Source organism: Myotis yumanensis, unplaced genomic scaffold (assembly GCF_028538775.1).
Source record: "Myotis yumanensis isolate MYYU_CA2020_CCGP unplaced genomic scaffold, mMyoYum1.0.hap1 SCAF_6, whole genome shotgun sequence".
Lineage (NCBI taxonomy): Eukaryota > Metazoa > Chordata > Mammalia > Chiroptera > Vespertilionidae > Myotis > Myotis yumanensis.
In genome coordinates, this window is record NW_027223757.1 from 90,750,219 (window position 1) to 90,763,707 (window position 13,489).

Sequence of the window (13,489 nt, forward strand, 5' to 3'; positions counted from 1 at the left end):
TCCCTTAATGCTCTGGGACTTAGGGGTGGTGGCTTCCAGCAACAAAGACCGTATGACTCAGAATGATTTTCCCTGAGAATAATCACCTCCCAGTAAATAAGAAACTTAAGCTGCCTTTGCTTAAAGTCATGCCTAGTCGTATAGGTCAAATGCCGTGAGATTTAACACAGACGAATATCATTTTAGAAAAAAACAAACACATGTAAAAACAATGCCTTCAGTTTAAACGTAAGCCACATTTTAACTTGCTTCACATATGGGCCATAAACTTCCTGTGTGACCTTTTATTGTTTTCTGGGCTGTCTCTTTGCCTTTGTAGTTTCCCCAAATTTTCAACCATATGGTGTCTTCTATCAGATCTCCCCTCCCTGGGGCTTCCCATCCACAGCTGCTCTGCGCTCCGGTCTAGCTGCTCTCTAGGCCTATTGCACCATCACCACCTTGGGACTTCCCGTCACATGGGCTGGATCCACCTTTTGCTAAATCTCCCGTCTTTTTTCTTGGTTTAGTCATGCTCTGTTTACTATGTTTTACTGGAATGCTTCCTCAAAAGACTTCCTAAGACGTTGTGTGTGGGAGAAAAGCGTTCGGAGTCCGTGCATCGCTGCAGATGTCTTTATTCACATCTCCTGTGCAATTGAGAGTGTGGCTGGGCATAGAATTCTGGTTTGAAAATAATGTTTAGAGGCTATTAATTGTTTTATTATTACTATCTTCCTAGTATCCATTGTTGAGGGGAAGTCAGCCACCCAACTAATCTGTGTTCTTCTTTGGAGATATTTAGCATCTCCTTATGCTTGCAGTTTTGAAATTTCAATATGTTCTAGAGGTGAAGTTTTAATTTCCCTGTTTGTTGTCCTGAAAAATGGGGGCTTTTTAAAAATTTTTTAATGGGACTTTCTAATTTGAAGTTTGGTGTCCTTCAGCTCTGGGAAGCTGTCCTAGGCTGTTCTGATAACTTCCTGTTTTCTCTCTTTCTGGAACGCCTATGAATCAGATGCTGGTCTTTCCATACTGGTACTCACTTGTCTTTTCTCTCATATTTTTCAACTTCTGAGGCTTTTTCTGAGTGATTTCCTTGACCTCATTGTTGCGAGACATCAATTGTATTTTTAATTTTGGCAATTATATTTGGCAAATCTGAAAGAATCTGTTCCAGGATCATTCTTTTTCTCAGTGCATCCTTCTTCATTTCATGGATGTGATATTTTCTTGAATCTCTCTAAACATATACATTAGAATTTGCACACATTCTCTTCAGTTTCTGAATTTTGTGTGTAATATTTAGGATTACTGTTGTTTTTGTTTGTTTTTAATTAAATCTTTATTGTTCAGATTATTACAGTTGTTCCTCTTTTTCCCCCCATAGCTCCCCTCCACCTGGTTCCCACCCCACCCTCTGCCCTTACCCCTCCCCCACTGTCCTCATCCATAGGTGTACAATTTTTGTCCAGTCTCTTCCCGCACCCTCCACACCCCTTTCCCCCTGAGAATTGTCAGTCCACTCCCTTTCTATGCCCCTGATTCTATTATATTCACCAGTTTACTCTGTTCATCAGATTTTTTATTCACTTGATTTTTAGATTCACTTGTTGATAGATATGTATTCATTGTTCATAATTTTTATCTTTACCTTTTTCTTCTTCTTCCTCTTCTTAAAGAATACCTTTCAGCATTTCATATAATACTGGTTTGGTGGTGATGAACTCCTTTAGTTTAATGCAAAACTTGCTGTGCTTATGAAGCCATTCTTGTGTCTACTTTAGCCCAGATTTATTTACTTCTCTGTATTCCTAAAGCACTTGGGAATTGTTTCATCCCTAACCAGTGTGTTGTGAGTAACTTCAGGACAGGTCCAGCTCATGCCGTTTTATTTTTTACTAGAGGCCCAGTGCATGAGATTCGTGCACCGGTAGGGTCCCTAGTGGCTGGTGGCTACCAGCTGGGGCCTCCCTCCCTTCCCCTAGCTGGCCCCACCCCCTGGTCAAACTCCAGGAGGATCCCCTTGGTTGAGGGGACAATTTGCATACGATGCTTTTATTATATAGGATAAGTTTCCCAGAGCACCCAGCATAGTAGTTTACTTATAATGCTGCTTAAAAACACCCATTGGTTGCTGGAAGCAAATAGGGTTTGGAAGAGCTCATTCAAGGATCATGGGTAAAAAAAAGGAAAAATCTACTTTATAAAAAAATTGTGAAGATCCAGACCTACCCCATACAGTGACTACTAATCACATTTGGTTTTTGAGCACATGAAATGTAGGCAGTGCCATTAAGGAACTACATTTTAAGTTTTATTTACTTTTATTTCATTTTAAAAAACTGATACTTGATTTAATTGTTGGTAAACTTTCAAGTATGTTTGGGACAAGTTGGATATATGAACCTACTTTTTAAAATGTGAACTTCATGAAATCTAAATGCAGATCAAGGTTTTCCAATGAAAAGTTAGTTTCTGAATTCAGATGTGTTGTAAGAATAAATTAACACTAGATTTCAAAGACTTACATATAATAAAAAGAGTGCAAAACATATCGTTTATAATTTTATGTTGATTATATGTTGTAATGGTAATATTTTGGATATATTGGCTTAAATAAAATAAATTACCAATTAATTGTATCTGATTTTACTACTAGAAAATTAAAAATTAACACGTAGTTTGAATTATATTTCTATTGAACAGAACTGATCTATTTCAATTCAAGGATTTGTTTTTTGATAATAATAAGAATTATTATTATTTTTAATCCTCAGCCAGGATATTTTTTCCATTGATTTTTAGAGAGAGTGAGGGGAGGGAGGGGAGGAGGGAGGGAGAATAGAAAGAGAGAGAGAGAGATCGATGAGAGAGGCCAGGGATCGAAGCAGAATTGAACCGTGACCCTTTGGTGCATCGGCCGACACTCTAACTACTGAGCACACTGGCCAGGGCATGTTTTTTGATAATCATTATGATGATGGGTTTTCATCCCTCTCATTGTCTAAGATGGTTTTTAGTAACTAGTGGTGAGTAATTTCACAGACAGTTAATGGATTATCTCTTTTGAACTCTCTTCTCTTAATGCAGATCACAATTCACCTTCTCAGCCCAAGGAAAATAGCCTTGGCCAGAACCCTCACCCGGAGGAAACAATCCACAAGTTGGCCATGCAGCTGAAGAACATTGGAGACAGCGTTGATCACTGGATGGCTCAAGAGGTGAGGCCTCTGTTTCTCCAGGAAGGGCCGGCAGGTAGGAGAAAGAGCAGGCGGAACGACGGCTGCTAAGTGGCTGGGATGCCCAGAACACGTGGATTAGTAGTGTCTGGATTACCAAGCATTCAATCTGAAAATTGTGAGCCTGACTCAAGGTCAGTATTTGACCGCACACTTGCTGCTCAAACTGTGGTCCATGGACTAGGAGCCTCAGCTTCACTTAGCAGCCAGTCATATGTGCAAAATCCCAGCCCACACGCTGGAATCACCATCTTCCTTTGTGTTGTTGTTAATCTTCACCTGAGGATATCTTTTTCATTGTTTTTCAGAGAGAGTAGAAGGGGAGGAGATAGAGAAACATCGATGTGAGAGAGACACGTTGACTGGTTGCATACCACATGTACACCAGCTAGGGGCGAGGAGTGAACCTGCAACCAGCATATGTGCCCTTGACCAGGAATCAAACCCACAACCCTTTGGTGTGCAGGCCGACACTCTAACCACTGAGCACACCGGCCGGGGCACCATCTAATTTTTTGCACAGGGGATTTGTGTGCACATTAACGTGTGAGAGACTTTGCTGCACACCCTTAAACTAGGATGCCTTTGGGAATCACCTAGTGTAATCTCAAGAATTACAGATGCTGGCCCAACTGGAGTGGCTCAGTGGGTAAGCATTGACTTAGGAACCAGGAGGTCACAGTTCAACTCCCAGTCAGGGCACATGCCTGGGTTGCGGGCTTGATCCCCAGAAGGCAGCCAATCAAAGATTCTCTCTCATCATTAATGTTTCTATCTCTCCCTCTCCCTTCCTCTCTGAAATCAATAAAAATATTTTAAAATCCTATGTAATAAAAGGCTAATATGCAAATAGAACAACTGGAAAAACCGATGTACGCTGACTATGATGTGTGCTGACCATCAGGGGGTGTGTGCAAAACATGAAGGGCATTGGCCACGGTGGGGTGGTGGAGCAGGTGAGCAGGGGCACCAGACCAAGGCGGGGCACCGGCCACTGTCCTCAGGGCAAGCCTCTAGTGGTTACTGAAAATTCTTTGTTCCTTCGTGCGACGGTCCTGCCCGGTGCTCACACCTACTGCTGGCATTGACCCTGCTTACACCTACTGCCAGCACCAAAGCCACTGCTCACACCCACTGCCAGCACCAGCCCTGCTTGCACCCGCAGCTGGCACTGGAGTCACCACTCGCACACACTGCCAGTGCCCATCACCAGTCCCGATCACTCGGTGCCATCATCAGTGTGAGTGGTGGCTGCTGGCCCTGATCGCCCCTGAGGGCTTCTCTACCTCCCCCTGCTCCTGAGGGGCGATCAGGGCAGCAGGTGTAAGGTGCCACTTGTACCTGCTGACGGCACTGGACCCACTTGCACCTGCTGCTGGCACCAGCCCCAATCGCTCTGTGCCGTTAGCGGGTGCAAGCGGGACTGGCGCCAACAGCACATGGAAGCGGTGGCAGCAGGAGTGGGGCTGCCGGCAGATGGAGGGGGGGGCTGTGGAGGGAGGGGCAAGGTGGGGACTCAGAGGATGGGCCAAGACCCACCCCTGTACTTACTGCAGCCTCACGGCCCACAGTTCCTTTCAAGGTTCACAAATTTGTGCACGGGGCCCCTAGTGTATATATAAAAGAATTACAGTTGCCTAGGCCCCACCTTGAGAGGTTCTGATTGAATTGGCATGAGGTGTGGCCTGGGCACCAGGCATTTTAAAAGCTCCCAGGTAAATCGAATGCTCAGTCAGGGAGGCCAACCTCTGCCTTAGACTGTACTAATCCTCCTGAACCAATCCCGAGGTATGATCTAAGCCCCATTCACCGATCTCTTAGTTTCTCCTGATTATAAGAGGTATTGGGGGCAAACAGGAAAGAATAATGCTTGCCATTGGAAATCTTAGGGGCAATGAAATCCACAGCCAACTTAGTTTTCCTCAGAACCACCTGGAGTTGGCAGCAGAGAGAGACCGATCACGTGGGCTCTGGGATAGGAAGGGTGGCTGCCCCTCGGGCCCATCTTCTTGCCCTACGCTTCCCCTCTCCGGTGACGATTCTTCTCATCACTGCTGTTGCCACTGCGCTGGCTCAGGGAGCGCCGTGTCTTCTTTCGTGTTCTGGTCCAAATGTAGACCGTGTACAGTTTTTCCCTCAGATAAAACATTCCGAGACAAGACATGAATGGGAGGCCCCGACAGCAACACTACTAAAAGCAAGAAGGAAACAAAGATGAAATAAACACAGTCAAATAAGCCATTTGATAGGCCGATTTCATTAAGGCAAATATTTATTGGACACCTACTATACGCCAGGCTCAGCTGCAGGCGTTGGCAGCTGGAGCAGAGAGCAGGGCGGATGAGCCTCCTCTCACAGACCTCAGTCTAGGAGGGAGACAGAGCAGGCAGCGGACCGCCAGGCAGGATGCCCACTGGAGCAGCATTGGAAGACAGTGATGGAGGCTGACGTGGGTGGGCAATCGGGGAGGGGGTATCTCTGGGGAGGTGATGTTTGAGCAGAGACTGGAAGTGAGGGATGAGGCACGGGACGACGTGGGGGGAGTGTTCCAGGCAGAGGGAACAGCGAGCGCACAGCCCTTGTGACAGGAACAGGCCCAAGGAACAGTAAGGAGGCCAGAAGGGCTGGAGTGAGTGAGGTCTGGGGCTTGTCCTCCTGCGGAGTGCGCTGCATCTGGGGCCAGAGTGGCAGAGGAGACCCCACAGGCTGGGCCAGCGTGCAGCAGTGGAGGTGGTAAGAAATGATCGGTCAGACCCAGGGTGCGTTTAGAAGTAGAGCCTGCAGGATTGGCCCATGAGCGGCATGTGCGGAGGGAGAGGAAAGGAACACATACTTCAGTGGTTTTGGCCCGAGCCTTTGGATGGATCGGTGGTTGTGTCATTTACTGAGATGGAGGAAACCGAAGAGCAGGTTTTGGGGGAAATACAGAGCTCGATTTGGGGCACGTGAGTCTGACGTTCCTATTAGACATGCAGATTGAGACGTTGTAAAGTTGCGCAGGAGTTGTAAGAACAGGTCTGGAGTTAGAGGAGACACTGAAGCTCGAGATAAGATTTGGGTTATAAAGTGCTGCTTTCTCCCTGGGCTCACAGGATCAACAATGACCTCGCTCCCAGCCCAACTCTATTTGGAGGGTAAACTAAAGCTATGTAATAGTAACTGATGCTTATTGAGGGCTTGCTGTTTGCCAGGGGCCATGCTAACAGTTTTACTTGCATTGTTTTATTTATTTATTAAATGTGTTCTTATTGATTTTGAGAAAGAGGAAGGGAGGGGGAGAGAGAGAGAGAGAGAGAGAGAGAGAGAAACATCGATCAGCTGCCTCCCACCAGGCCCTGACTGGGGATCCAGCCCGCAATCCAGGCATGTGTCCTGTGTGGAAATTGAACCCACGACCTTTGGGTGCATGAGACAATGCTCAACCAACTGAGCCACACTGGCCAGAGCTGTATTGTTTTATTTCATTCTTACAACCACCAACGAAGCTGGGATCATTACTATTCTCACATTTCAAATGAGGAACTTGATGACCAGAAGTTAAGTGACTTCTCCTAGGTTACACAGCTGGTAAGTCTCAGAATTAGGACCTGACCTACGTCTGCTGGTTCCAAAACGCATGCACCACCCCAATACTGTCTCTACTGTTTGCCCCCCTTTTCTCCCAGGAGTCACCTCTTTTTTACATCTGGACCCAAGAGCCTGAGGCACAGAGAGAGCGGGGGAGTGTCTTCTGACCATCCATTTTCTGTGTAGCACCCCCTTCAGAGAAGACCTCACCCCACAGCCTCACTCTCTGGCCTCACTGGACAACCGTGTCCCAGTACCACACCGGAGGCTTAACGTACATAGAAGAGATACTCACATGGACTCCCTGCTCACCAAATCGTCAACTGAGGTCTAAGGGGTTAGTTACAGTGCTGGCTTTAGGGTCCCAGTACTGGGTCCAAAGTCTGGCTCACCACTGTTCACTCTGTGACAGGGGGCAAGTTACTTACCCTTCCTGGGGTTCTCCTCTGTAACCAGGAGGTCACGACAGCACCTACCTCATACGGCTGTTGTGAAAATTAAATGAGAGAATCTATGTAAGTCACTTAGAACAGAGCCTGGCCCACAGAAAATGACCAATTGATGTCATCTAAACCCAAAAATTAACTTGCTTTTTGTCTTTGCCCTTCCAGGATTTGGAGTTGAATATCTCTTTACCGCGTGTCTTTTCTTACAGCGCACCCATGCTACTTGTCTGCTCCCTTCCAGGCTAGTTTCTTCTGTAGGAACATTTTCACTTTTCCTTCTGGAAATTCCTTAGTTCAACTTTCCTGCTTCTTGATCAGCTAATTTTGAATACTCATGGGTCCTGCTAATATTTTTCTCTGACTAGGAGAGACCAGGGTAGGACACAATGAGCCTCCTTTTCCACGCTGCCTCCTTTTCTTCACCTTTTGTAATTTGCTTATAAGTCTTCAATTTGCTGCTGCAGCCGCATAGGTCAACATTGAACGGTCCCAGGTTTTCTTTGTTTTATGTGTAGCACATGTCAGTCCTCCATTTCTTTTTATTGCTGAATAATATTCCATTGTGTGTAGAGGTCCCATTGTGTTTAGTTAGTCACCCGGGGATGGGTATTTGGGTTGTTTCCCCTTTGGGGTTATTGTGAAGAATGATGCTATGAACTTGTGGGTACGTGTTTTTGTGTAGAATATGTTTTCAGTTGTTTTGGGTACATTCCTAGGCGTGGAATTGCTGTGCTGGATGAGAATTCTATGTTTAACGGTTGGAGGAACATCCAGACTGTTTCCCAAAGTGACTGACCTACTTTCCATTCCCACCAGCAGCACACAGGTTCCAGTCTCTCCTCATCCCTCCTCAACATTTGTTATTAACTGTCTTTTTTTTTTTTTTAAATACATTTTATTGATTTTTTACAGAGAGGAAGGGAGAGGGATAGAGAGTTAGAAACATCGATGAGAGAGAAACATCAATCAACTGCCTCCTGCACAGCTCCTACTGGGGATGTGCCTGCAACCAAGGTATGTGCCCTTGACCGGAATCGAACCTGGGACCCCTCAGTCCGCAGGCCAACGCTCTATCCACTGAGCCAAACCGGTTAGGGTTTAACTGTCTTTTTGTTTATAGCCAGCCCACTGGGCTTGAGGAGTTATCTCACTCTGGTGTTGATTTGCATTTCCCTGATGGCTAATGCTGTGTATCTTTTCAAGCGCCTAATGGTCATTTGTGTATCTCTTTCGAGAAATGTTTATTCAGATCCTTTGCCCATTTAAAAAATTGGGTTATTTGTCTCTTATTATTGAATTGTAGGAGTTCTTTACTAGTATATATTCTAGATGTAAATTCCTTATAAGAAATACTATTTGCAAATGTTTTCTCGTAGTCTGTAGGCTGTCTTTTCACTACCTAGGTGGTATTCTTTGAAAAACAAAAGTTTTTTGATTTGAGGAAGTTCATTTTTCTTTCGTTTCTAGTGCTTTTGGCACCCTGTCTGAGAAATCATTGCCTAATCCTAAGTCATGAAGATTTACACCCATATTTTCTTCTGAGAGATTTTTAGTTTTAGCTCTTAAATTTCGGTCTCTGATCTAGTAGGAGTTAACTTTTGCGTATGGTGTGAGTTAAAAGTCCATCCTCAATCTTTGCATGCGGGCACCCAGTCTTCCCAGCACCGGTTGTTGAAAAGACTGTTCTTCCCCCGGCACTCATGGGAAATCAGTGGCCTGTAAATGGGGGTTTTATCTCTGGACTCTCAGTTCTCTTCCATCGATCTACATGTCTACCCTTCTGCCTGCCCTCGCTTTCCTTGCAGGAATTTACAAAGCAGGCTTTGACCTAGACTTTTTTTTTAAAAAACATATTTCTTTATTGATTTTAGAGAGGAAGGGAGAAGAAGAGAGAGAGAAATGTCAATGAGAGAGAATCATTGATCGGCTGCCTCCTACACGCCTCCAACTGGGGATCGAGCCTGCAACCCAGGCATGTGCCCTTGGCCGGAATCGAACCTGGGACCCTTCAGTCAAAAGGCTGATGCGCTATCCATTGAGCCAAGCCAGCTAGGGCTGACCTAGACTTTTAAATATCGCTTGTTCTCTACCACAGAATTGCATTTTAGAACACTCTTAATAGACCACATCATAATTTTAAAATAATTTTAGAAATGTCTTCTAAGTTTGGTTCTAAAATGCCGAAGGCTTTACTCTGCTGCTTCCAGGCTTAAATCCAGCAACTTCAACAGAATTTCAAACCCCGCATGGTTCATTTTCTTTATGTATAGTCATTGTTTACCCACCTTTTGTACTCAGTGCCATCAAGTGGTCACACTGACTCGCCAGGTCCCTTCCTGCTTTTGATATATTTAAAGAAACTTCCACTCTGCCTCCAGAACGCCGGCAAGGAGCTCAGCAGGCCATGCTTTGTCTGCTGAACTGACTGCCCTTGAACTGCCACACATCTGCTGTCTTGTTCTTTTCACGAAGCGAGCATTTTGTATTTTCAAATAGGCCTGGAGCTCAAAATAACATGTTTTGCTATTGAGTTATATAGGGTTTTGATTCCAGGTACTGTTTTTTTTTTGTTGTTGTTGTTGTTTTTTAAATCCAGGGCATGTCGTTTTCCTAGATATAAAGTATGTTTTATAATAGTCTTCCCATCACTTTTAGGATCTTAAATGTTTCTCTACAGGAAGGACTCTTTCCTTCTGGGTTCTAGAAACTGCACCCTCCGTGTCCCTATAGGCCTAGGAGTGGCACCAACTCTGTGGTTACCAGCCCTCGGTACTGTACCACCCCCCCTGGCCCCTACCCACTGTGTAGATCGTCTCCTTATTCAAACCACCCTCAATTATCCTAATTTGAGTGTGCCACCTGTTTTCTCTGGGACCCTTACTGATACAGTAATGCATAGGGAACTTCTTAGTTTGTTAAAAAGTGGGGAGGGAAACTAACATTTATTAGAGGCCCCGGGCACGACTATCATGCACTGGGGGTCGGGGGAGTGTCCCTCAGCCCGGCCTGCACCCTCTCGCAGTCTGGGACCCCTCCGGGGATGTCTGACCGCTGGGTGTCCCCCGAGGTGTCCTTAGCGCTGCTGTGGAGGCTGGAGAGGCTCCTGCCACCGCCACCGTAAGCCTGGCTTCTGGCTGAGCGGTGCTTCCCCCGTGGAAGCGCACTGACCACCAGGGGGCAGCTCCTGCTCTGAGCGTCTGCCCCCTGGTGGTCAGTGCACGTCATAGCGACCAGTCATTCGGCCGTTGGGTCAATTTGCATATTAGGGTTTATTAGATAGGATTTCTTCCAGGTGCTCTTTGAAAACACACTCAGAGGGCAGAGGGAAAACAGCTTTTCCTTTCATTTAATTCTCACAGGAACCCTATCCATTCGTGGTACAGGTGTTTCAAGAAAGGCAGCTGAGGTTCAGAGAGATCTGGTCACCTATCCCAGCATCTGGCTCAGCGCCCATTTTCTTGTCTGCCTTGCTGGAAGGAAATTCATTCATCTTCCTAACGGATATAAATTATAAGAGAGAAAAATCCTTTAGTGGTTTCCTGTTACTGACAGGACAAAGTCTAAAGTCCTTAACCTGCCGCTAATGATTTATCATTCATTCATTCAGTCGGCTAACAGGTACTGAGTACCTGGTGTGTCGGGCTGTTCCCGGACTGCAGACAGGGCCGTGACCAAGACAGACACACTCCCTGAGATCAGGGAGCTTATGTTCTCAAGGGAGACAAGTAATAAATAAATAAATAAAGTACATAGCTTATCAGACAGTCATAAATATTTTGGAGGAAAATAAAACAAGGAAGGGGATGAGGAGTGTTAGGGGTTTACACCCATCTGAGTCCCATCAGTTCTTCCAACCCCAAAGCAAGCTTCCTTGCTTCTCTGAGAGGAGGAGAAAGTGCTCTGGGAAGCCAGCGGAGGCGGCATCAGCCCTGAAAAGAGGGCCCCCATTTGCTGGGGGTTAAGGTGGGAGAACAGGTGCAGGGGAGCGCATCACTCACCCCCAAGATAGTCTCCTCCAGCTCGTCTACATCATAAAGCAGCCCCAGAAGCGTGCTTTTGGTATTGATTGAATTAATATTAATACTGAATTTCCCACTTCGGATTATTCTATTGCCTTGAAACAAACAAACCCTTTCTCTCTTTTTAAACAGAACGCTCAGCGGGAAGGCAGAGAGGCACTGGCTCAGTTTGTCGTGGTTTTCCATGCGGGAGGTCACGCGCTGCTGCGCTTCCTCTGGAACAACCACTGGATGTAAGACGAACGGGCATCCGAGCTCTGCCGTCCCCCTGCGCCGAGAACCAGTCCCTGCACAGGTGGGAGGAAGGCCCTCCTCCGCTCCCTGTTTTCACCGTCACTGTTGGTTTATGCAGCTTCGTTGGATATGCAGCTGCAGGCTCACTGACCATTTGTCTGTTCAGAGCAGCCGCTGTGCCATGTCTGCGCTTGCCCCACCTCGTGGTAGAGCCGCAGGCGCACTCAGGAGGCGCTGCCAGGGTCCCCGGGGCATCTGCTTCCCCGAGGGAACCTGAGGCTCGTCCTCAAACCAGAGGTCACAGCAATGGACGCTTCTCCTGGGCCCTCCCTGGGCGCCCAGCCACCTGTTGGCCCCACTCCAGGTGCCCATGTCCAGATCCGCAGCCCCCGTTCTTCTCATTCCTTTCTGTCCACCCATGTTCCCTGTCTTCCCCTTTAGGAGCATTACAGGTGTTAAGGAAGTTTGTTGTTATAAATTATAAGTTCTGTATATGGTTGAGTTATTTGTTATTTAAAAATGAAATAAATATTGTTGTTTTATTGAGCATGAAACATCTTCGCATATGTCTTTTGTGAGGAAGGGATTCCACTTATTCCGGCTCACCTGGGTTCATAATTTCATAGACTTTATTTTTTACTTTTAAAAATATATTTTTATTGATTTCAGAGAGGAAGGGAGAGGGAGAGAGAGATAGAAACATCAATGATGATCATTGATTGGTTGTCTCCTGCACGCCCCCTTCTGGGGATCGAGTCCACAACCCGGCGTGTGCCCTTGACCAGAATTGAACCTGGGAACTTTAGTCCACAGGCCGACGCTCTATCGACTGGGCTAAACGAGCCAGGGCCATAGACTTTAGATCAGTGGTTCTCAACCTCCTAATGCCGCAACCCCTTTAATACAGTTCCTCATGTTGTGATGACCCCCAACCATAAAACTGTTTTCGTTGCTACTTCATAACTGTAATTTTGCTACTGTTATGAATCATAATGTAAATATCTGATATGCAGGATGTATTTTCATTGTTACAAATTGAACATAATTAAAGCATAGTGATTAATCACAAAAACAATATGTAATTATACATGTGTTTTCCGATGGTCTTAGGTGACCCCTGTGAAAGGGTCGTTCTACCCCCAAAGGGGTCGCGACCCACAGGTTGCAGATCTTATGCAGCATCCACTTTGTCCTTCCGAAGGGAAACGCCCCCATTTTTTTAGTCTGCCTCATGCAGCACCTACTTTTTCCATCATCACCACGGTTTTGGCTGACATGGAACAGATTCTGAACTTCTTTCTTTCTTTTTTTACTATTCTGAACAGGTATGTAATCGTATGGTTAAACATGAAAACAATATTAAAAACTTGCAGTGAAAACCCTTCCTCTTATTTTCTATCTTGAATCTCAATTGTTTGTTATACATCCTTTCAGATACCACACACACACCACACACACACCACACCACCAAACACACACACACCACACACACATACCACACACATCACACACACACCACACCACCAAACACACACACACCACACACATACCACACCACCAAACACACACACATACCACACACACACCACACCACCAAACACACACACCACACACATACCCACACCACACATACCACACACACATACCACACACACACCACACACCAAACACACACACACCACACACACACACCACACATTACATACACACCACACACCAAACACACATACACACCACACACACACCACACACCACATACACACCACACACCAAACACACACACCACACACACACCACACACCAAACACACACACCACACACACACCACACACCAAACACACACACCACACACACACCACACACCACATACACACCACACACACACATACACACCACACACACACCACACACCACATACACACACCACACACACACCACATACCACATACACACCACACACCAAACACACATACACACCACACACACACACACACCACACCAC

The 13,489-nt window shown here is 46.0% G+C and overlaps 1 protein-coding gene across 2 annotated transcripts in view; it reads left to right on the forward strand.

The window, feature by feature from the left end:
- The window catches only part of PXT1 (peroxisomal testis enriched protein 1), a 57,773-nt gene extending 46,106 nt beyond the window's left edge, over positions 1–11,667 (forward strand). For both annotated transcript variants that reach the window (XM_070418685.1, XM_070418686.1), the window contains 2 exons: positions 3,073–3,203; positions 11,386–11,667. In XM_070418685.1, the coding sequence (XP_070274786.1) occupies positions 3,073–3,203; positions 11,386–11,490 (236 nt within the window). In that variant the 3' untranslated portion in view covers positions 11,491–11,667. The remainder of the gene's footprint in view (positions 1–3,072; positions 3,204–11,385) is intronic.
- The last annotated feature ends 1,822 nt before the right edge of the window (positions 11,668–13,489 follow it).